The sequence below is a fragment of the Colletotrichum costaricense genome (assembly GCF_030867565.1).
Source record: "Colletotrichum costaricense strain IMI 309622 chromosome Unknown Scaffold_17.1, whole genome shotgun sequence".
NCBI lineage: Eukaryota > Fungi > Ascomycota > Sordariomycetes > Glomerellales > Glomerellaceae > Colletotrichum > Colletotrichum costaricense.
Genome location: NW_026848246.1, coordinates 429,602 through 451,475, shown reverse-complemented (window position 1 = coordinate 451,475; position 21,874 = coordinate 429,602). Strand labels below are relative to the sequence as shown.

The 21,874-nt window shown below is 54.2% G+C and overlaps 10 protein-coding genes across 10 annotated transcripts; 7 read left to right on the top strand and 3 right to left on the bottom strand.

Moving 5' to 3' along the window:
- Positions 1-474: 474 nt before the first annotated feature.
- On the bottom strand, positions 475-1,883 carry CCOS01_13342 (cytochrome P450; the record flags this gene model as incomplete). Its single annotated transcript, XM_060461488.1, has 3 exons — positions 475-1,245; positions 1,319-1,518; positions 1,676-1,883. 3 exons carry the CDS (start codon positions 1,881-1,883, stop codon positions 475-477), a joined length of 1,179 nt encoding a protein of 392 aa, XP_060307916.1.
- A 1,913-nt stretch (positions 1,884-3,796) lies between these two features.
- Positions 3,797-4,463, top strand: CCOS01_13341 (uncharacterized protein; the record flags this gene model as incomplete). Its single annotated transcript, XM_060461487.1, has 3 exons — positions 3,797-3,857; positions 3,888-4,112; positions 4,180-4,463. The coding sequence occupies 3 exons, from the start codon at positions 3,797-3,799 to the stop codon at positions 4,461-4,463; spliced, it is 570 nt and encodes a 189-aa protein (XP_060307915.1).
- A 468-nt stretch (positions 4,464-4,931) lies between these two features.
- On the bottom strand, positions 4,932-5,981 carry CCOS01_13340 (uncharacterized protein; the record flags this gene model as incomplete). Its single annotated transcript, XM_060461486.1, has 1 exon — positions 4,932-5,981. The coding sequence occupies one exon, from the start codon at positions 5,979-5,981 to the stop codon at positions 4,932-4,934; it is 1,050 nt and encodes a 349-aa protein (XP_060307914.1).
- Positions 5,982-6,183: 202 nt separating this feature from the next.
- On the top strand, positions 6,184-6,826 carry CCOS01_13339 (uncharacterized protein; the record flags this gene model as incomplete). Its single annotated transcript, XM_060461485.1, has 3 exons — positions 6,184-6,234; positions 6,300-6,386; positions 6,560-6,826. 3 exons carry the CDS (start codon positions 6,184-6,186, stop codon positions 6,824-6,826), a joined length of 405 nt encoding a protein of 134 aa, XP_060307913.1.
- Positions 6,508-7,484, bottom strand: CCOS01_13338 (uncharacterized protein; the record flags this gene model as incomplete). Its single annotated transcript, XM_060461484.1, has 3 exons — positions 6,508-7,145; positions 7,203-7,285; positions 7,357-7,484. 3 exons carry the CDS (start codon positions 7,482-7,484, stop codon positions 6,508-6,510), a joined length of 849 nt encoding a protein of 282 aa, XP_060307912.1.
- Positions 7,485-7,766: 282 nt separating this feature from the next.
- CCOS01_13337 (CPSF A subunit region) lies at positions 7,767-12,845 on the top strand (the record flags this gene model as incomplete). The annotated part of the gene is made up of 6 exons (XM_060461483.1): positions 7,767-8,148; positions 8,218-8,469; positions 8,847-9,052; positions 9,171-9,277; positions 9,413-12,470; positions 12,522-12,845. 6 exons carry the CDS (start codon positions 7,767-7,769, stop codon positions 12,843-12,845), a joined length of 4,329 nt encoding a protein of 1,442 aa, XP_060307911.1.
- Positions 12,846-13,351: 506 nt separating this feature from the next.
- CCOS01_13336 (cytochrome b-c1 complex subunit Rieske) lies at positions 13,352-14,439 on the top strand (the record flags this gene model as incomplete). The annotated part of the gene is made up of 4 exons (XM_060461482.1): positions 13,352-13,631; positions 13,773-13,861; positions 13,939-14,089; positions 14,258-14,439. 4 exons carry the CDS (start codon positions 13,352-13,354, stop codon positions 14,437-14,439), a joined length of 702 nt encoding a protein of 233 aa, XP_060307910.1.
- Positions 14,440-16,006: 1,567 nt separating this feature from the next.
- Positions 16,007-16,501, top strand: CCOS01_13335 (uncharacterized protein; the record flags this gene model as incomplete). Its single annotated transcript, XM_060461481.1, has 3 exons — positions 16,007-16,131; positions 16,200-16,334; positions 16,399-16,501. The coding sequence occupies 3 exons, from the start codon at positions 16,007-16,009 to the stop codon at positions 16,499-16,501; spliced, it is 363 nt and encodes a 120-aa protein (XP_060307909.1).
- A 631-nt stretch (positions 16,502-17,132) lies between these two features.
- On the top strand, positions 17,133-18,666 carry CCOS01_13334 (uncharacterized protein; the record flags this gene model as incomplete). The annotated part of the gene is made up of 2 exons (XM_060461480.1): positions 17,133-17,651; positions 17,713-18,666. The coding sequence occupies 2 exons, from the start codon at positions 17,133-17,135 to the stop codon at positions 18,664-18,666; spliced, it is 1,473 nt and encodes a 490-aa protein (XP_060307908.1).
- A 606-nt stretch (positions 18,667-19,272) lies between these two features.
- On the top strand, positions 19,273-21,411 carry CCOS01_13333 (uncharacterized protein; the record flags this gene model as incomplete). The annotated part of the gene is made up of 1 exon (XM_060461479.1): positions 19,273-21,411. The coding sequence occupies one exon, from the start codon at positions 19,273-19,275 to the stop codon at positions 21,409-21,411; it is 2,139 nt and encodes a 712-aa protein (XP_060307907.1).
- Between the last annotated feature and the right edge of the window lie 463 nt (positions 21,412-21,874).

Genomic DNA, 21,874 nt, shown 5'->3' with positions numbered 1-21,874 from the left:
CTTGCGATATTATTTTCAAGAGACTTGATAGTATCAGGCTCAACTATCCATACAAGATCTCCAAGCACGAGAGGGCCCCTTTCGACCAAAAGCGCCAAATCTGTCAAATTCCCCCACGGAACCTATATTTAGCTCAAGAACCGTAGCCATGGGTCAAACGCAAAGTATCTCGGCAGAGATTGAAATCCAGGCCCCGCCGTCGGCCGTGAGATCAGTGGTAAGGACCCTGTGAAATAGAGCGAACCCGAAGCGCGTTTCGGACAAATGATGGAAACTTCCATGAAAGCTCTGTGCTGACTTTGCGTCTAATTAGTTTCTGGAGTTCAGCAAATACAAGCAGTGGAGCCAGAAGTGGACTATCGAGCCGACTGAGCCGGGCAAGGATCCCTCGGAGCTCAAGGATGGCGATAAGATCAAGGTTGACATGGGAGGCATGGCGTTCAGTCCAGTCATTGTGGTAAGATTTCTCAGTTCTTACTCGCCGTTCACGACAACCGTGTCGCCTCCGTCCGGCACCCGCTTGGGATCCATGTTCGTCACGGGCGGATGCACACGCATGCCCTCCTTGATAACGGCCTGCAGGTACGGCATCCGCCTGTTCTCCGCGTCCGAGACGATGCCCGACGGCCGGGACCCAACCTGCCCGTCCCTGACGTAGGCGTCAATCTCGGCCTGGAGCTTCGCGTAGACGCGGGCGTGGGTGAGCAGGTAGAGCATGATGATGCGCAGCGACGCGGCGGTGGTGTCGGACCCGGCAATCATCTGCAGCGTCGTCTCGGAAAGGATCTCGTCCTCGCTAAGGCCGTGCCGGATAAACGACGCAATCATATCGGACCGCTTCTCCGTGTCGCGCGCCAGGCGCTCCTTGATGATGGCGCGGCCGTTGGCGAACATGCGACCGAAGCCCGAGGCGTCCGTCTCCTTGGGGCCGAGGAGGCGTGCCACGATGGGCTTCTGCAGGATCTTGTAGAGGCCGAGGCCGATCTTGTACGTAAAGATTGTCATGCCGACTTCGGCTGACTCGGCGACGCCAAACATGTCTTCATCGGCGCGCAGGTCGCCAAAGGGCTTGCCGTAGCTGATGTTGCTGATGACGTCGAGCGTCAGGTACTGCATCTTCATGGCCAGGTCCATGGGCCGCGCCGCGAACTCTGTGGACATGTACTTTGACCGGATGAGCTGAACCAGCTCCGACACGTGTGTGTCGACCGAGTCCTCTAGCGCCAGGTTCTCTTTTCCAGAATACTTTGATGGTGGTTTCGTCAGTACTGGCATGGTCCGTATCAGACTAGGTAAGTGAAGATCGTCAAAAACGTACCCCGGCTCCCATCCGTTGCCTCAGCACCCTGTGCTTCTCTTCGTCCATCTCACTAAAGACATGATCGTTCTCTGACATGTGCCGGCACGCGCGGTAGTACCACTCCGTTCGCGTGTACGGCGACCGGATACCGCTCATGTAGACGAGAAGCTCGGGCGAAGAAGTGATCAGGTCGTTCGGCCCGACGCGAGCGATCGTCCCTAAGAGGATGGGTTCAGCATTGGGCTTTCCTTCATGTTCAGCTCGGGCCATGTCGTGAACTTGGCAGCATGGCCGATCACGACGCTTGTAAGGAAGAAGACGGTGAAGAGGACTTGGGGTAGAAACCCTAACGGATGGGAAGGAAGAAAGGCTCACCGTATTTCCTGCATACTTCATCGTACTTCAGGTGAGACTTGAAAGTCAGAATCGCCCAGGCATGCCACGCCTCCGTCCAGCCGCACAGGACCGGGCCCTTGAACGCTCGGAGTCGATTATACGTCTTGATCTTCTGGCCGACGTACACAGCTACCAAGATCGCCGCAAAGAGCCAACGAAGGCTGTACAGTTGTGAAATGAGACCCATCTTTGTCAGTCGCAAGTCCTTCTTAGTATGAGAAGAGTGCGATGTATGAAGGAGTAAAAGGGAAGGTGATCAACATGTGGGATTGGGAACTGGGCCTGAGATGTAGTAGTCCCGGGACGGCGGCTCAGGAACTTTAAAGAGCGCTTCGAAGGGGGCCTGTCTAGCTTCGGTGCCGGGGCCTACGGTCCTCGTGGGATTTTATGAATCTGATGGCATGCCATCATCTCGCTTGGGCGCGAGGGCCTCATAGTGGGCAGTGGCGCTTTGAAGAACTGGGGTGGGAAGGGAGGGAAAGGGAAATGTCAGGTCGAGTCGTGCGTGCCGATCCCGTATCCCGTTAATTTTTTCCCTGGGCTGGGAGCTCAGCTGGCTGTTCTCGGGAAAGGGGCTGAACGGCAGTTGAGCGTTGAGCTTTGACGATGAGATAATTGATAAGGAGTGAAAGGGACCCTCGTTGGACCGGGACCCCGGATGCAGTCAAGGGTCACGACAGCCAAGGGCCCCATCGGGGATTCAGCAAAAGTGTCGGGAAAAAGCCACTCGGCGTCATATTGTTCGTTTCTGGTAAACCGTACAATCTGGTTTGCTTTTTCCTTCCTTTCCTTTTGCCCCCTTTTTCAACCGGTGAGGAGGATACGGGGGCAAACGGGGCTGCGTACTCATCTCCAATGATATTGGAGTGATTTGGAGAACTTTGGAGTACTTTGGAGTTGGTGTGTGTAGCCAAGAGTTCGAACTTATTCCCATCTAGTCCTGTTGCATATGTAAAGCATCGTGGACCGGCGTTATGACGAGGTCTGGAACTCCGTCCAAGATGGATCTCCGGCCAAGGAAAGGGGACTTTGGAGTTCAAAAGTCCAGATGACGTGGACCTCAGGCCAGATTACATGCTTGGTATTGTGGCCACTGGGTAATCCCATTGTTCATTTGAGGGGCATTTGTCCAGGAAAATGGTTGATTGGGCTCGATCTCACTCAGCTGATCGTGCTCGGTTTCCAACGTTCGAGTCTCATTCCCAGGGCGTACAAAAGCAATGTTCTGTCGGTGATATCTTTTATGAAAAAACAAAAAACGACACTATTGTGAATGTTGTATCCGTGCGCTGCTCTGCTCCCGGACCTTCGGATTTCTCCCGACCGTCACCTTAGACCTTAGGTAATCATCCCTCCCTAGGCATCAACGCAAGAGAGCCTAATGCCGTTTACCCATCACGATTATTTGTCGTTGAAACACATATTCAACTGGCGCCTAAGCTGCACTTAACACAAGCCTTAATTATGGGCCGGTTCATGCGTGGTTGGCGATAAGAGGGGGACTCGAGTTTTTGACTGCCCGTTGTTTTGAGGTTCCCGTGGTTCGAGGAGGAACCGAGGGCCCGCGGGATCCCAGAAGGGGAAATATTCGAACCCCCACGTTGCATCAAGCACTGCGAGCAGCGGACATCCCAGTTGTTCGCCTAGGAAACCCCCGTCATCTTGTCAACTCCCGAACCTCACTTGAGGTTGCACCAGCAAACATCTACCCTCCTGTGTGGTGACATTGAACCACACAAATCAAGGAACTCGTGAAAGAGACAACAAGAAATGACAAAATAGCTTGGGTCACATCTCCAAATTGAATATGACTTGAACCAGATGATATTCAATCGTGTTCTGCCCGGCCAGAAGTGGCAAGCATGGGTATTTGCATCACGCGAAACAAGAGAACCAACAAAACACCAAACCAACAGAAACGAAAACCAACACAACCTTAATTGAACCTCTTTGATCAAGAATTAACCCCACAACCTTGATGATTTCAATTCGTCAGATTGCAAATTTTTGTAGTCTTTCTTCGATGCGGTGATGCTTTCTCAGCTTTTCAGGATCAATAATATGTTGTCCTGAGACTCCAATCCATACGATACCTACACTATGGAAGAACCACATGAAAAACATCAACCGGAACCAAATAACCCAGTGCCTGTCGTGATCAGCATACTAGGCCGACCCGGCTCAGGCAAAGGCACGCAATGCCGCCTCCTCTCTCAGAAATTCAACCTCTCGCACATCAGCATCGGCGACGTCCTCCGCGAGGAGTTGGAACGTGGGGAAGAAGGCCCCCCCGCAGACATCATCAGAGCAAACATGCTTGCAGGCACAATAGGTCCAATTGAAATCACAGTGGCTATTCTCAAAGGTCGAATCACAAAGTTGATGGAGGGTGGCACAAGAGTGTTCATTTTAGATGGTAAGCTGCTTCTGCGACCCCCCGGGAATTCTGTAACCCAAAAGGTGATCTAAACTCAAACCAAAAGGATTCCCAAGATCAATAGAACAATCAACGCACTTCCAAGTCCTCATCGGCCCCATAACCCCCCTCCTCGTACTCCAATGCTCTCCAGAAACAAGCTTCCATCGTCTCCTCCCCCGCGGCCGATTCGACGACCAGATGCAAGCAATCCGAAACCTCTTCCTCACCTTCGAAACCACAACCTCCCTTGTGGTAGACGACTTCCGCAAACGCAAAAAAGCTGACCGTCGTCGACGCGGAGCCATCCGTCGCGAGATTCCACAAGGAACTAGTCACGATAATCTCTAGCGTCGCTGAGCTCCTGCATTAGCGCCGCGCTGCTGCTGCTTCTGCTGCTGGTGCTGCTGCACAATTGAAATTGTTTGTGTGTTTTATGTATGGCGCTGTTGTGATCTGCAATGCCGTGTTTTGCAGTAGGGTAGCATCTGCCCAGTCAATGGCATCGAACTTTATGTACGCTCAGTCTCAATCTTGCACTTCCCTGCGCTCTTAGCTTACTTTCACGTATAGCTAGTTTGTCTAGGGTGGCAGGGCTGGGAGAGTCGAGACCACGCGCAATTGGTCTATGACTCTATGAGGCTTTCACTGAGTGATGAAGATGCTTTCTCAAGCAAACATTTGTGATGTGCATTAATATGCATTAGATCATTCTATTTTTGATGATATTATAGCATTCTGAAGTAAACCCATTCAATCCAATTCCTGCGCCTGTAGTACCTTGAAACTCCAATTCATAATCATCACTGATAGATGCGCTTACTGCTCAGCAGTCTCGCCCTCGACCTCAACCGCGTTGATTCTTGACGCCTTCTTCTTCTTGTCCTTGAGGGCCTTGCGGCCGGAAACAGGTGTGATCTGGGGAGGCGGGACGGGGGCTACCAGGGGAACTGTAGCGACGGGGACCGCAGGAGCAGGAGCGGGGGCAACAGCGGGAGGAGCAGCGACTGCGGGCGCCGGCTGAGGAGCCGCAACAGGAGCAGGAGTTCCAGCCTGAGGAACAGCACCGTTGGGGTCAGCAGCCGGGACAGCGGCGGCAGGAGGTTGAGGAGCTTGATCGGGCCACGCTGGAGCGGCAGCAGGAGGGGCCGGAGCAGCTGCAGGAGGAGCAGGGACAGCGGCCGGGGGTGCAGGAACAGCAGCGGCAGGAGGAGCAGCAGCAGGAGGAACTGCGATAGGGATGGCGTTGGGGTTGGCAGGCGTAGCAGGAGGAGGAGCAACAGCCGGGACAGCAGCGACGGCGGGCTCAGAGTAGATTGCGATTGCCTGATCCATCACGGACTCGATCTGAGCCCTGCCCTCAGCTGCGATTCTCTGCCCGACTCTGGGAACCTTTTCCTCAAGCGCAGCCGTCAATGCCATGCTGGAAATCTTCTGCCTCTGGAGGGACTCCAATGCAACACCACTGACGCCAAGGTTGTCAAGAACAGGCTTGCGGGAGACTAGGTCGTTCACAGTGACAGTCGTCTGATCGATGAGAGCGTCGGTAGTGCGGCGAAGCCTGGCAGCTCTGAAGGCACTGAGGTCACCAGCAGACTGTATGTCGACTGTGGCCTGGTCGGTAGCCACCTGGGCTTGCTGAGAGAAGATGAGGAGGTTGTTTGCCGTGACTGGGCCTCCATCCAAAGAGAGGACTGCAGCATCGACGTTGGCAAGTGATTCGGAGACGGGAGCCAGAGCACGCTCAATGGTGTCAAGATCACCTGCAGCTCTCTCCTCGATCTGGATGATTCGGATAGGCTGGAGAGGTACGGCAGTAATGATGGCCGCCTGGGCGAAGAGAGCAAGGGTCAGGCGCATGGTAACCATTTTGATGTGAAGATAACAGACGAAGGGTCTGAAGGTTTTCGAAGAAAGTGTTGAGGCTTTGGGAATAACCAAGCTATTGTTCTTAAGATCCTTGTCTGATGCTCCAAAAAGACGTTCTCTTCCGGTGGGATACCGAACAGTTTTATAAGCTTTGGTCAACCAGTCTGTGGTGATTGAAGCCCAGATCACATCCAGGACCAAGATGGGAGGATGGACCTTCGTTGGCTCCCGTCTGCGCCTGGAACGTGAAACCGTGAGACACATCCGTACCGTGAGGAAGTTAACGATCCTTGAGCTTGCAGTAGCTCACAACCTGAGAACGCTGTCTCCAGGCTGGGAAGCAGCCTTCGCGACTCCAGCATCTGCGTCCCCGACGCAAGGATCCTCTGGATACAGACCACAAAGGTCTGTGTTGACGTCCGTGATTCTCGGCCGGGAAGTACTGGTCTGCAGCCATTACCCACTTTTGACAGTCTGACAGGTACAAGACAGCTAAACGATCGTGAACCGGCGGCCGAAAGGAGGATTAAGCTTCTGTGGCTAAGAAACCCCTGACCCGTGCGCGCAACTCGGTGCAGGAAGGGAAGGCAAGGTCCCGATGCAACAGGGATGAGGTCCTGGCGCCGCGGCGACAGCTGGGCTGCAGGAGCCATGAAACGGACCGCACCATGTCGACAGCGGCGACGACATCGAGGCCTGTGGAGCTCGGGGAGGCTCTCAAGGGCCTCAAGAGGAGACACTCCGGGACGCAGCCGTCAAGTGCCACATACTTGAGACGAACGACAAGAGACACCAAGCTGTTGTCGAAATGTGGCCAATGCCAGTCGACCGGGGACGCAAGGTGAATGCTCGGACGTGTTTCGTGGACACACGATTTTGACGAATGCTGCCGATGAATTTGGTGATGCGCGCATGTATCGCTGCGCCTCCTCATCCCCGGCCGACAAGATCTCTCCGCTTTCCAAGCCCATTGGTTGTGCATCAAGAATATCCGAACTTTTTGACGTCGGCGGGACATCCCCGCAAACTCCTTGAATGAGGCTCTACTATCATGGCTGGATAGCTCCGAACGTAAATTTGGTGGTCGACGTCTGGGTCCACGACACGAAAACGACATAGCTGCTTGATGGACATAGCTTTCCGGTCCCTGCCTAAGAATCAAAGCTTCATTAGCTTAGCATGGACATGTCAACCGTCATCCATGATCCATAAACGACGAACCATGAATACAGTGTTTAATCAGACCATGTGCTGTCCTTCTGGTGAGAAATAGCACGCGGCCGGTCCCATCTAACAGCCTCTCACTGTCACATGAGCGATCATGGCTTCAACATTTCCCCGGTGAAATAAGTCTTCAAGGGTGCTAAGGACAAACCTTGAGGCTAAAATGGAGTTGCATATAAGCGTTGCATATCCCTTCTGCAGCTGCCAGAAATGACAAATTCTGACAGTTTGCCACCTTGTGTATTCTTGTTGAGATGTCCCATTTTGCGCATGATGCATGCAGGAAACGATCCCTCGTTGACGAGCTTCCTAGACGGTCACCGAGAGACTGTTCTATAGGGTGACGAAAAACAACACGAATCCTTTGATGAGTCAGACCGATTGGTTTCCGAGCCGAGACCTGGATAGGGACCCGACGCCGAAGAACCCCGCATAATAGGCACCCGGCATGGTCTGTACAGGTGTACAAGTAAAGGTGAAGTCTTCTCCGCGACAAAAAGTTCGAGTACGTCGCTCAACCTTCAATAAAGACTATTCGGAAGCGCAGCATATTCAGAAAACATGCCAATCGAAATTCAGCCGGTATTGGAGAGTGATCTTCGGCGGTGCGCCGAGATTGAGAAACTGGCGTTCTCGGGGAGCCCACTTGATCCAGTCCTATTCCCCGGACCCATGCCGGAGGATATCATGGGGATTCGAGCTGAAGAACTGGCCAAACAGTTTCGAGAGGACACAACCGTGCGCTTCCACAAAGCGGTGGACACGGATCTCTCTGGCGACGAGGCGATCATTGCTTGGAGCAAGTGGAATGCGTACTCGGAGGGGTTGCCGGTGCCAAAACCACGTGTCTGGGGACCTGGCTGTAACGAGGAGGCGTGTAACAAACTGTTCCATGGCTTGGACGAGATGCGCCAGCGTTTGATGGGTGGCAAGAAGGTCGTCTGTAAGTGGTGGATATGGCACGTTTGATGCGTGTGTGGCGGTTGTGAATGACAGCTAACGCAGACGACAGATCTGCATATCTTGGTGACGGACCCAAAGCACCAAAGACGTGGAGCAGGGTGGCAGTTGATGACACCCATAGTGCAGGAAGCTGTTCGATTGGGCGTTCCGGCCTATCTCGAGTCTTCAAGAGCTGGCCATCATCTGTACCAAAAGGTCGGGTTCAAGGATATCGACGAGTACCTGATTGACTTTAGCCAGTATGGCTTGGAGCAGCCTCACATCAACTGGGCGATGCTCTGGGAGCTTCCCAATCGACGATGTCCATGAGCGGCCGGTCGAACGGTGAATATCCGATATTGGACATCTCAGACGGAGGGGATGAACCAACGGCGGCTCGAGATCGAGTTCTTCCTGATTGTGATCTTATGGAATTATGTTAAAGTCCGAAGAGGGTGGTTTGATAGGCGAGGTTGGCCGGAGAGCGACACATCCGTAGTCAAGGTATTAATTTGCTGTTCTGAAGAAACAAATGCACACTGCAGTCCTGCTGGGCCTCCCCGATAGGTAGAATGTGCAAGGACCTCTCGTCGGCGGAAACACTGTGAATTCACTGTCCGGCTCTACACTTTGGCCGGGCATCCGGACAGTGTGCATTACATAAGAAACACCACGCCAGACTCCCGCTTTCTACCTCAGGTTGCCCAAAGTTCTTTTTAGTGAGGTGCAGCACTGCAGTGACAGACAGTGGAAGGTCGGGCGGCATGTGGCCCCTGCACCTACGGGCTGCCGAAGCTCACGGCCCCACCTCCCTCTCGCTGTCAGCGCTGGAATTGATGATGAAATCGAACCTGCCGTTCACTGCTGCTTTGGAGGGGCCCGGACCTGCACTGCTAAACTCCGACGTCAGGAAGAGCACCGACTGAATCGAAACTCTTCCCCCACGACGTCTCTTTTGTCCATGGCTGCCATCGCGTGGGATCAGAGCTCCTACCTGACATAGCTGCAGCTCACACCTCACAGACCGGCACCATGTCGTATATCGCGCCCATCCATAGACCAAGCAGCATACGCCAGGCCATCAGGATACGCCTGTCTGAGGAAGATGAAAGCGAGAGCTTGGTGGTAGCGTGAGTCTGCTCCCCTGCCGTACTGCCCCTCCCTACCTTCACCTTTTACCCATTTACAGCTTGCTGTACCCAAGAAGAGAGGCGAACTTGGACTTTTATCGCCTCATACTGACAAGCTCCAAGACGATCAAACAGACTCGAAGTATGGCGCATCACGCCCACCGATATGTACTTGCTCGGCTCTGCCGCAGTCTACGGCACCATCCTCCTCCTCCAGCGCCTGCGACCCAGGGACAGTAAAGCTGACCTGCTCTTCGTCGGTACCGATCGATTTCAATACTTTACGGCGAGATGGGACTCTGCCACACAGAGGCTACACACGGAGCAGGTCGTCGAGGATACCGCCGAGCCTCACATGCGCGAAGCTCAGAGCCAGGACAAGTGCCTAGTCGATCCGACAGGCAGGTTCATGGCTATGCACTTATGGGAGGGTGTCATGAACGTCATGCGCTTGGGAACTAGGAAAGGACAGCTCGCTCGCCTTGACGATGCGTGGGAACAAGTCCGCCTCTCCGAGCTCTTCATGAAGGCGAGCATCTTTGTGCCCACCGAGACTGGTCATCCCACCGTTGCCTTCTTGTACCAGTCCAAGATCGATAAAGAGGACGCGCGACTCGCCATATACAGACTTATGACGGACGATAAGAACACAGCTGTCTCGAGGTTCGATCCAGAACGCAATAGAGACCTCGACATCGAGATCAAGGATCCTTATGCCCGTATCCTCATTCCTGTGAACATCATCGAGGATGAAGTTAAGCGATACCACAAAAGGGACACTTCAGCGGCCAAGGCACAATTGGGTGGCTTGATTGTAGTTGGCGAAACTCTACTGGTTTACGTCGATACCTTGACGCAGTCTGTCGTGGAAAGTCCAATGGCAAGTCCCGCCATATTCGTGGCATGGGCTGCCTATGATGACACAAACTTTTTCCTTTCTGATGACTATGGCAATCTTTACCTTCTGACGATTGAGACCGAGGGTGTTGTTGTTCTCGGAATGACTGTCAGAACACTTGGAGTAACGTCTCGCGCATCGTGTCTAGTGTATATGGGAGACGGCATGCTTTTCCTGGGCTCTCACTACGGCGACTCGCAACTACTACAGGTGGATCTCGAAGAATTGTCGACGAAGCTTGTGCAGACCATTCCCAATATTGCACCTATTCTCGACTTCGCCATCATGGATTTGGGAAACGCTGGAGACAGCCAGATTGGCAACGCCTTCTCGTCAGGCCAAGCTCGCATCGTCGCCGGCTGTGGTGTCCATCAAAACGGCAGTCTACGGAGTATTCGAAGCAGTGTCGGACTGGAAGATATTGGTGTTCTTGAAGACCTGCAGGATGCCCGAGGTCTCTTCAGTCTACAGTCGCACGGCTCTGAAAAAGTTGACACTCTCGTGGTTTCTTTCATGACGGAAACCAGAGTTTTCAGCTTTGATGCCGAGGGTGGTATTGAAGAAGTGTTTGAGTTTCACGGGCTCAATTTGGACCAGCCTACTCTAATCGCAAAAACATTGCCCAGTGGTCAATTACTTCAGGTCACCGCAGCAATCGTGACTCTGCTCGATCTGGAGAGCGGCGTTACTCTGAACAGTTGGTCGGTACCAGATGGCAAGACCATTGTCAATGCCTCTGCCAACAGCAAATGGGTTTTGCTGTCTATCAACGGCACCTCTCTGGTATCATTGAACTTGGTCGATAACTTGGCAGCTCAAGAGCAAGTCTTGGGCCGCGGCGTTGGGGGCGAGGAAGACCAAATTTCTTGCGTACATGCAGCCGGCGATCTCGACCATGTCGGCGTGGTAGGTTTCTGGGCAACGGGTTCTGTGTCCATAATTGACCTCCGCACGCTCAACGCCCTTCAGGGTGAAACCATCAAGCAAACCGATGACAGCGTCTCGGTTCCTAGAGACATGGTTCTTGTGCAATTGCACCCACCACACCTTCTCGGCCCAACGCTGTTCGTCGCTATGGAAGATGGTCAGGTTGTGTCGTTCAACGTGTCGAAAGATGACTTCTCCTTGTCAAGTCGCAAAAGCGTCACCTTGGGTAGCAAACAAGCTGGGCTACACGTTCTTCCAAGACCAGACGACGAAGGCATCAGCAATGTATTTGCTACGACCGAGCACTCTAGTCTGATCTACAGCTCAGAAGGAAGAATCATCTACTCGGCGGCAACTGCAGAAGACGTGACCTATATCGCCCCCTTCGACTCTGAAGCCTTCCCAGATGCCATCTTCCTCGCCACGGATCGTAACGTACGGATCGCCCACATCGATGCGGAAAGGAGAACGCATGTCAACCCCCTTCCTCTACGCGAGACGGTTCGAAGAGTGGCTTATTCGCCAGCACTCCGTGCTTTTGGCATAGGCACCATTCGAAGAGAACTCATCAACAATGAAGAGGCGGTATCAAGCTCATTCCAGCTGGTCGACGAGGTGGTTCTTGGCGTTGTTGGCAAGGCATTCCACCTGGATGGCTCCACATCAGCCGAAATGGTCGAAAGCGTCATCAGAGCAGAGTTGCCCGACAGTATGGGGCAGCCTGCCGAACGATTCATTATCGGAACAAGTTATCTGGCAGACCCGGAGGTTGATGAGAACAGCGATATCAAGGGTCGGATTCTGGTGTTAGGCGTTGATTCTGACAAGAACCCCTATTTGATAGTCAGCCACGCGCTTAAGGGCGCGTGTCGCAGTCTTGGAGTGATGGGCGACAAGATTGTCGCTGGATTAAGCAAGACGGTAGTGGTCTACGACTACGCCGAAGAGTCGAGCACATCTGGAGCACTCCGCAAGCTGGCTACTTTCCGCCCTTCAACATTCCCGGTTGACATTGATGTCAATGGTAACATGATTGGGGTCGCTGATCTCATGCAGTCGATGACCCTAGTCGAGTTCATCCCGGCACAAGATGGGGACAAAGCCAAGCTTATAGAGCGCGCTCGTCACTTTCAGTACATTTGGGCCACATCAGTATGTCACTTGGAAGAGCATTCGTGGCTCGAGTCCGATGCGCAAGGCAATCTCATGGTACTGCGGAGGAACCCCAACGCGCCGACAGAGCATGACCAGAAGCAGATGGAAGTCATTAGTGAATTCCACCTCGGAGAGCAAGTGAACAAGATTCGATCACTCGACATTGTTCCGAATGAGAACGACCCGATCGTGCCAAAGGCGTTCCTCGCAACAGTAAGTGGACTTTCACCCGGCCATGGTAAACGGTTGCTAACATTTGCCTAGGTTGAAGGATCGGTGTATGTCTTTGCCGACATCAGGCCAGAGCACCAAAGTCTACTATTGCAATTTCAAGAGAACTTGGCCGGAGTGGTCAAGACACTGGGTCAAGCTGACAATGCGCCGGGTGCCGGGCTCTCATTCATGTCATGGCGAGGTTTCCGGAATGCAAAGCGCGCGGCAGATGCGCCCTTCCGCTTTGTCGATGGGGAGCTGATTGAGCGGTTTTTAGACTTGGATGAGGCTAAACAGGAGGCCGTCGTTGCAGGACTTGGGCCGACGGTTGAGAATATGCGCAACTTGGTAGAAGAGTTGAAGCGCATGCATTAAAGCAGCATAGGATGATGTAGGATATTTAGAAACATGGAGTTGGGCGAATGGACCTGAAATGAATGACGCCCACGGCTAAAAGTAAAGACAGTGCAAAGCAAGACATTTCCTGGGTGGTGGCAGAGGTTCTATCCTCTTGCCTCACAAATTGATGTTGTGGAAGACATACAAATCATAATCCACTATCTGGGGATGAACAAGATAGAAATTTGTCTCCATGTTGATTTTCCTAATGGGGGATTTGCATCTATCCACATCGTCACAGTCATCACTCGTGCCACTCCGGAAAGGGCCGGGTCCCAGCTGAACCCACCAACCAATCAACAAGCACCAATTTCAGAACCTTCTGCCTGAGGCGACCAGCCAGAAAGCTTTCGGCAATCCTCAAACCACGGGCATCACGAAAAAAGACGCTCTCCTACTGAACGTCATCCCTCTCCCCAATTGCACCTCGCAACAACCTCTTGCCGCCGCAAACCCTCTCCTCTCCTCCTCCGATTTACGAGATGGCGCCCCTCGCACACGTTTCCCGCACTTGCCTGCGGCAAATCGCGCGCACCAGCCCGTCGACGGCTGCGCGCGCGCTCAGCACCTCGGCCGCCCGGAACGACTCGACCGCTACGAGCTACTCGAGCCCCTTCAAGGGCGCCCAGAAGGGCAGCAGCATCCCCGACTTCAGCAAGTACATGAGCAAGGGCTCTGCCGGCACCAACCAGCTTTTCGGATATTTCATGGTCGGCACCATGGGCGCCATCACCGCCGCCGGCGCGAAGTCCACCGTCCAGGGTAGGGAATACTTCCATCCGTAGCCCCGAGGAGAACCACAGACACCGAAATCGAGATTTCGAAACACGACATGGGATAACGGAAAGGACGGGAAACTGTACCAAAAGAAAACAATGGCTGACGGACCGGTGTCAATTGCAGAATTCCTCGTCAACATGTCCGCTTCCGCCGACGTTTTGGCCATGGCCAAGGTTGAGGTTGACCTCAGCACCATCCCCGAGGGCAAGAACGTGAGTTGGCCCGATTGACAAAGCTGAGCGGCGGTATGCAACATTGAGACGGCCGTACTGATATTTTTGGACGACAGGTCATTATCAAGTGGAGAGGCAAGCCCGTCTTCATCCGCCACCGCACCCAGTCCGAGATCGACGAGGCCAACAAGGTCTCCGTTTCATCCCTCCGTGACCCCCAGAAGGACGACGACCGTGTCAAGACCCCCGAATGGCTCATCATGTTGGGTACGTATCTTTTGACGACAATCGATTCAATTCTTTTGGTGGCGAGATATTGCGGCCTTTCGGCAGCTAGTCAGTGCTGGAGATGAAGGATCGAAAGTCTCTTCAGCAACCGCATACGAAAACACAACCCCCGAATTGGCGCACGTGAGCTAATCATTCGTCTCCTAGGTGTCTGCACACACTTGGGATGTGTCCCCATTGGCGAGGCCGGTGACTTTGGCGGTTGGTTCTGCCCCTGCCACGGCTCCCACTACGATATTTCCGGCCGTATCAGAAAGGGACCCGCTCCCCTCAACCTCGAGATCCCCGAGTACGACTTCCCCGAGGAGGGCAAGCTGGTCATTGGTTAAGCGGGATCACCTGTATGAGTATTTAGGACGAACGGCAGCGGGAGAGAGAGTACGAAAGGAGGTCAGAAACCCCCCTCCACTCCTTCGAGGGAAGCGGGAGGGCTTTTGGCCGAAATGATGGCAACAACAAACTACTAGAACAACATTTTCTTTTGCATCGGAGACCGAGCTGGTGCTGGTTTGGGTTCCTACAAGACGAGAGAGAGGTGTCCATTTTCTTTTTTCTTAGACGTGTCCCTAGGGCAATAATGCCAAATGTACAAAAGTCAATGAGCGTCCAGGAACAAGCAAGTCTTCGCAACTTTACAATATGCAGGTGTTGGCCAGGTAGATATGATGTTGCAGGTAGCTGATATCAGAGAAGAAGCCGAAGCCGAAGGACCGAAAGAACTACGAAACTAGCATTCGAAATACCAATACCCCGGCACCGAGACTCGAAGGCGGCATCAAGTGGACGACGTCGCAGTCGTCAAGTGACCGGCCGGAGCCCGGACGTCGTCTTACGAGAGTTTGGAGAGATCACGGTTCGGAACAAATGTGACGGGGGGCGATCAGACTGGGCCGTGTTCATGTGACAAGTCAGCGTTGGTTCGGAGCGAGGATCCCGGGTGTGACTGGTTTGAGAGCCGGCATCCCACTATCGAGACTGTTATCACATAGCACAGTCGATTCCCGCGTGGATGGGTGCCACACCTTTTCGGCAGATAGCGGTCTGGGCATTTTCGGAGACGGGAAATCGTACGGCGCATGATAAACAATGCCTTGCCCTCAGTTGAGGGTGGGATGACTGTCTGATCATTGGCCTGGGGGCTCACGCTGGGCTTTTATTGTGGTATGCGGTGACCACGGCTGAGTTTGACAAGGCATGGCAGAGAGGGAAATTCGTCTGCATTCATGTTTTGCATCATGGCTCAAGAGGTGGATATCACGACACGGTTTCCTCGCCAGGAGCTTAGAGTGGCATACAATCTAGGAGTAAGAGCCAAGGCAAAGGGAAGAATGCTTCATATTCGGACTTTCAAGTGCACGGGCGCCGCCATCGGTCCTTGGATCTGGTCCGGTTGAACCTTGAGAGCAGGTGGCATAAACAGATCGACGTATTTTGCCGGCTTGATGAGATGACACTTTTCGCCAGGCATAAATCGGACAGAACATCCGGTAATGATGGCGTCCATAGTAAAGGTACTAAGCTAAGGCAGATCTAGGTGCTCTTCAAAGTTCAGGCCACCATAAAACATGGGACGGCAGGTGGTTGATCGATCTTGGTGTCGCAAAGTCCGACTTGGAAGCGATAACAATAACAGCATATCACCTTGGCAAGCGAGAAAGGTCAGCATGAACAGATGTCGAAAAAGTTGGCAGGTTGAGAGTTGGACGGGGGCCCATTACCCCCGGCCCGTGCCCCTGCGGCTCCGAGTCTCCACACTCCTGCCAAACAGAACATGGTCAAGCCAATTAGACCACACAGAAAGACGGCAGGAAAAGAGTGGATGAGACGCTGTTCCGCGACGGGTGCCGTCTGATTTGCAAGATCCTCAAACTCTGCTCAACTTCAGCATCCCCCTCCATGGACCAGGGGTCGGTGGAGGCCGATTGGGGACAGCCGGGGCCATCTCTTGGACGGCGATCTGGCGATGAGGCTCCTTTTGAGTTTGATATTGGACATAGCGGAATGGCAGAGGCAAATACCGAGTGAGTTGGCCGGAAGAGCGGTACCGAAATTCATCGAGTGATGGTTTTGGTCATGCGGCTTTCGGCAGAGGGAGAAATTCTAGCACGATGGCCGATGTGCTCGAGCGCATCCTCCAGCTTGAGTCGGATCGAGACTTGGGCAGCATTGTCAATCGCATTCGTTGCGTTGCCTCCACCAAGACCGTTGCAGAGAACGAGGCCCGGTTATTCTTATCTCCTCTACCCTTGCCAATTCTCTTCGACAGTCCCGTCACTTCTACGCAGCAGTCCTACTCGAGTCTCGGCCCAGTTCCCGAAACAGATCGAGCCGTACGCTACCATGGACCATGAGCCGCATGGCACGCCGCCCCGTCTCTCCGGAACGGGATGAACTCTTGGCTCGCACACGTCGAACGGTCGTCACGTCTCCTGTCTCCATTCTAGTCACCATTGTAGTGCCAAACCATATCGGCCTGCAGCCCAGCCGACAGTTCCCCTTACTCCACCCCAGCGCCTCCGTTCTGGGTTCTCTTGTTGACGATTCTGTCAAACAAGGCCGCATCATCGAGCCCGGCAGCGTCAACCGTACCAACATCCCATTGATCGACGGGTTGGCTTTCCCAAGCGGGCTGCTCAGGGGAAGGATCCAACGTTGCGGCCATGAGACGAACCCAAAATGTTGGTGGGCTCTGAGACTTGTCCACCCCTCCCCTGGTGTAGATGATGGGGTTGCCGCGAGCATGTTGTATATAACTCGGCGCCTGCTCTTCTTGCTCCACGGTTGAGGAAAGAGATTGTTTTCTGTCTTTCAAGCCATCACCGTTTTCCTTCTCTTTCGTTTCAGTTCTGGAAACTTTCTGTATTTCTATCAAATCATTCATTTTATTTTTTCTAGGCTCTTTGTCCATTAAGTGTTCTCTTGGGCCGGCCCTTCTTTTGAACATTTTAAATCCTTAGTATACACTCTACCTTCTCGAACAAAATCTGAAAACGAGAGTCTTCTTTCGAAAACCTTCGCAAGAATGAAGTTCCAAACCTCCACTGCCCTCGCGGCCTTCGTCGCCTTCGCCGCCGCAGAAGTGCCCCAAGAGCATTCCCACGAGAAGTACCTCCGTGCCGTCAACGCCCTCCTGAAGCAAGACAACCCAAACAACATCCAAGACGCAGTCTTTGGCCTCCTTGGCAACGCCGCCGCCGCTGCGGGCGCGGGCGACGTCACCAACCTCGACTGCCTGCACCAGACGACGGCCGACTCGGCCTTCACCACGGCCAAGGCCGCGGGCGACGTCGACGGCATGGCGAGCGCGCTCGTCTTCCGCGCCGTGGAGCGTAATACGGGCAAAGTTGGGCTCAAGAGCGTGCTGTGCAGCGAGACGGCCGCGAACCCCGAAATTGCGGCGCTGAGCCAGCATCAGGATCCGGCTTCGGATGGGGCAGCTAAGACGAATAAGGCTATTACACTTGAGCTTGCTAAGCAGCTTTCTGCCATCGGGGCTGATCCGCAGCTTGCACTTGATGCTGGTACCTTCGAGCCTGGTGATGTAAGTCGTTTCCAACGATAAGGTGCAAGCTCATAGGATAAGAAGACTAACGTATAGGCAGGTCAACGACAACACCGGAGCCGGTAACACCTGCGACGATGCCAATGATACGGAGGGATGCATCTTTAGCCAGAACCTCATTGTCAAGGACGCCACCCCAGAGGAGATTGATGCCGCTGTTGCTGGAGGTGCCGGCAACGCCAAGTCCGGCGGAGCCAACTCAACCGGCAAAGCAGGCCGCTCACGCAACAAAAGCGTCCTGAGCCGTACCATCCTCTCCCAGCGCGATATTGAGGGCACCGGCGCCTCCGCTTCCGAGATGACCCGTCGCCAATCCAAGAACAAGAACAAGAACAACAACAATGCCGACGCCAACGCCAACAACAGCACCGCCGACGCAGCCACAGGCACGACAAACGTCCAAACCTTCACCGGCACCCTCGGCGGCCCCGCCCCGCCTGTGACCTCGGATCCGTCGGCAGACAAGCCCTTCTCCGTCAACGGCGCAACCTTCCTCAACGCCGGCGCAGCCCTTCAGCGCTCCTGCGCGGTCCAGCACAACGCCTGCGCAAACGCCGCGAACTCTGGATCAGGTGACATCTCCGTCTCAGACTGCGACGCGCAGGAAGACGACTGCCTCGCGGCCTCGTCGCAGACGAAGCTCCGTCGCGCGTCGGGTCTGAACGCACGCGGTGCGCGGAGGATGAGGATCGCGACGACAGCGCTGTTGAAGGGTCGCCAGGCGTTTGAGTTTGGCGAGTGCCAGGACCCAAGTATTGAGTTTGCTGAGGGTCTCGATGGGCGCAAGGAGGCTTCGTTTGCCCCCGCTGGCGACTTTGAGCACGGCAGTGCGTTGAACATTGGTGTGATTTCGGGGTTCATTTGCGGGCAGTTGGAGAGCCGGTGTCAGGCGGATGAGGCTGCTGTTGCGGCTTGTCAGCAGGGCGAGGCGGCTTCTAAGGGGCTGAAGGGGCAGGCTGCTGCCGATGCTTTCAACTCTGCTTTGGGACTTTGAGGGGTCGAGTAAGGTATGGTGTTGGTTAGTGAGAGGGAAGATGTGTATGTATTGGAAAGACGAGAATGCTATCGATGTTGGGATAACAGCTCCGGGTTCTTAGACGTGAGATGACTGACGAATCAATTTGCTTTGTTTCAAAAATCCGTGAGATAATTATGTTCACTTGGTCAAATTCATCGAGTTACTCTAATTATATTCGAGAATGTGAAGCCAAGAAGTTGATTTCAACTTCAACCGTTCTAGCTGGAAAGTGAGAAAGTTGTAGTCAAGCTTTAGAAGCGCAATTATTGTAATGAAATTCGACGGGATCATGTGTCAGTGCAAAGCAACAATGCTAAATTTAAAATTCGTTCTTGATCGTGGTTCTTGGATCAGCGGTCGCTGCCAATGAGAATCCAATCTTTCAGATGTGGACATTTTCATGCAGGCGTTTTCCTGGATCTCAGCTCCAATCTCACTCCACAATCCCCAAAAACGCCGCCAAACTCTGATTTTTTCTCACTCACCAAGTCACCACCAAAACTTTGTATTTCAACACCCACACATTCGTACTCACCAAACTTGAAGAAAGAGAGCGTTTCGAAAATTTGCGCCCCCTGCTTCATGATGTCCGAGTATAAATACACTCCCCTCGGGGAGCGGGACTTCCGCCTCCTCTCCCTTGCAGCAGGCCGTTTCGACGACGCCCTCCAAGGCGACCTCATCACCCGCCCCATCGACACTTACGTCGAAGAGGCAAGCAAACACGAGCACGAGCTGCCCGAATCAGCCGACTCATATGAAGCCATCTCCTACGTCTGGGGTTCCAACGAGAAACCCCACCACATCACCACCTCTGCCGGCGCAAAGATTCCCATCACGGAAAGCCTATACCTCTGCCTGAAGCGCGTGCGCCTCGAAGACCGAACCCGCCTCGTCTGGGCAGATGCGCTGTGCATCAACCAAGCCGACGCCAAGGAGAAGGAGACGCAGATTATGCTCATGCACGACATCTATCTCAGCGCGCAGAGGGTCCTCGCCTACCTCGGTGAAGAGGCCGACGGCAGCAGCGAGGCAATGGAGCTTATCGAGCGGTACTGGCGCGTCCACATCCCCGACCCGCTGAACGCCGGCGCGCGCGCTTTCGCAGAGGACCTTTTGGGTGCACCGATCCCCGATGCGCCGACTGGTGCTAGTGCGGAGTTGCCTCCCGTGGGCGCCGACAAGTGGTTGAGCGTCTCACGGTTCTGGAACCGTGCTTGGTTCCGCAGGGTGTGGATCGTGCAGGAGTTTATCCTGGCACGGGACGTAATGATGATGTGCGGTGAGAAGACGGTGAACTGGTCGCAGCTGTGGCCGGGAACGATTGCGCTCGAGGAGCCGGAGAATCCGCCCTGGCCGTTGGTGGATGCCAAGGGGGAGGAGATTGAGAGCGCGGCGGAGTTGATGGCGAATATGGCGCAGAGGTTGCGGTTTTATCAGCTTGGTGCTATGAGGGGTAACACGAGGTCTCATGAGCATGAAGGGGGGCACGAGCATGATGGTGGATGTTGTGGTGGGGATGGACATGATGATGATGATCACCACGATCACGATCATGGCCATGAACATGGCGATGACTGCGACCACGACCACGACCACGAGGAGGAAGCCGACGGCGACGAAGGCGAATGGGAATCAGAAGATGAGGACGAAGACGACGGCGGGAAGCGCTCAACAGACCTCCTCAACCTCCTCATGTCCTTCCGCGAAGTCGACGCAACGGACCCGCGCGACCTCTACTTTGCGCTCCTCGGTCTCGCCCTCGACGGCGACAGAGAGGAGTTCCGCCCGGATTACTCCGCCACCTTTGAGCAGACGGCCCTCCGCTTCGGCCGTACCCTCCTCCACGAGCCCTTTAGCGAAGAACTCCTCGACCACGCCGGCATCGCAGAGAAGCACAACGGCGCGACGGCGAACTTCCCTTCTTGGCTGCCTGACTTCCGTCGACCCTGGCGGCGCATGACGGTCGCGGACGCGGCTGAGTCCGAGGCCGCGGGCGAGACTGACTTTGATTTCGGGTTCGATCCGAATGCCGAGGAGGATGAGTTGCTTCTCAAGGGCATCAAGGTCGACACGATTGAGCACATGAGCGGCGTGCCGCGCGCGGCGCATTTGCATGCTGATCACCCGTCCCTGTGGGTGAAGCGCGACATGGTTACGCTCTCGCAGCTGCTGTCCAACATCCCCGGCTTCGAGGACTCAAAGTACCCGACAGGCGAGAGCGGCCTCGAAGCCATTCTCCGCGCGCTAACCTTCTTCCGCACCGAGGGGGAGGGAAGCGACGAGGACGAGATCCCGGCCACGACGCTGAAGCTGGCGTGGCGCTTTTGCACCGCTGTTGAGGAGGACGACCTTGACGCCGCACGGCCAGAGCGGGATATCCTGCGAAAGGAGATCATGATGTCCGGCTGCACCGCGGAGGAAGCCAATGAGGCTCTGGAGGCGGCGGCGCAGGTGCTGATTAACCGCATCTTCCCGATGCGCGCGGCGCTGGATCTGGTGTTGGCCAAGGGCGGCAAGTATGTTGCCATGGTGCCGGAGGGGAGCGAGGCGGGCGATGAGGTGTGGGTTATGAAGGGGTGTAACGCGCCGTTTGTGTTGAGGAAGATTGGTGAGAGGGAGGGGATGAGGAGGATTGTGGGCGCGGCGTACGTGTATGGTATCATGGATGGAGAGGCCGTTGAAGGTGTTGAGGAGTTTGAGGCTGTGTCTATTCATTGAGAGGGATGAAGGGATCGATTACGATGGTTGTTCATGGTGGGCATCATGATAGTACGAAGGGGGCCCGGAGTCGGAAACAGAAAAAAGGACTGAGAGGATTGGTACAATGGCGTACATAGACACTATGAAATACGATAGAAGAAAAGAATCAGTAGCTTGAGATAAAAACTTCGCCAATTAAACAGATCTTTTCCTGTCATGAGCGATACCTTGATGGCCTCGGCGGGCGACTATCCCGGAAAACTTCAGGCAGTCACGTACATGCGGCATATTGAAGCTAAACATACAAAAAAGCCCATTAGAAATAGGGGCATATTTCTGGAGCTTATGTGTGGTACTTGTATATTTTTGCTATGTATCGCCTAACCGCCCACTCAAAATTTGTCCGTAATGTCCATTTAGGCTGGTAAGGCTGCAACGTTGATTTGATGGAGGGCCTACGCCATGTTCGACTCGTCGGGTG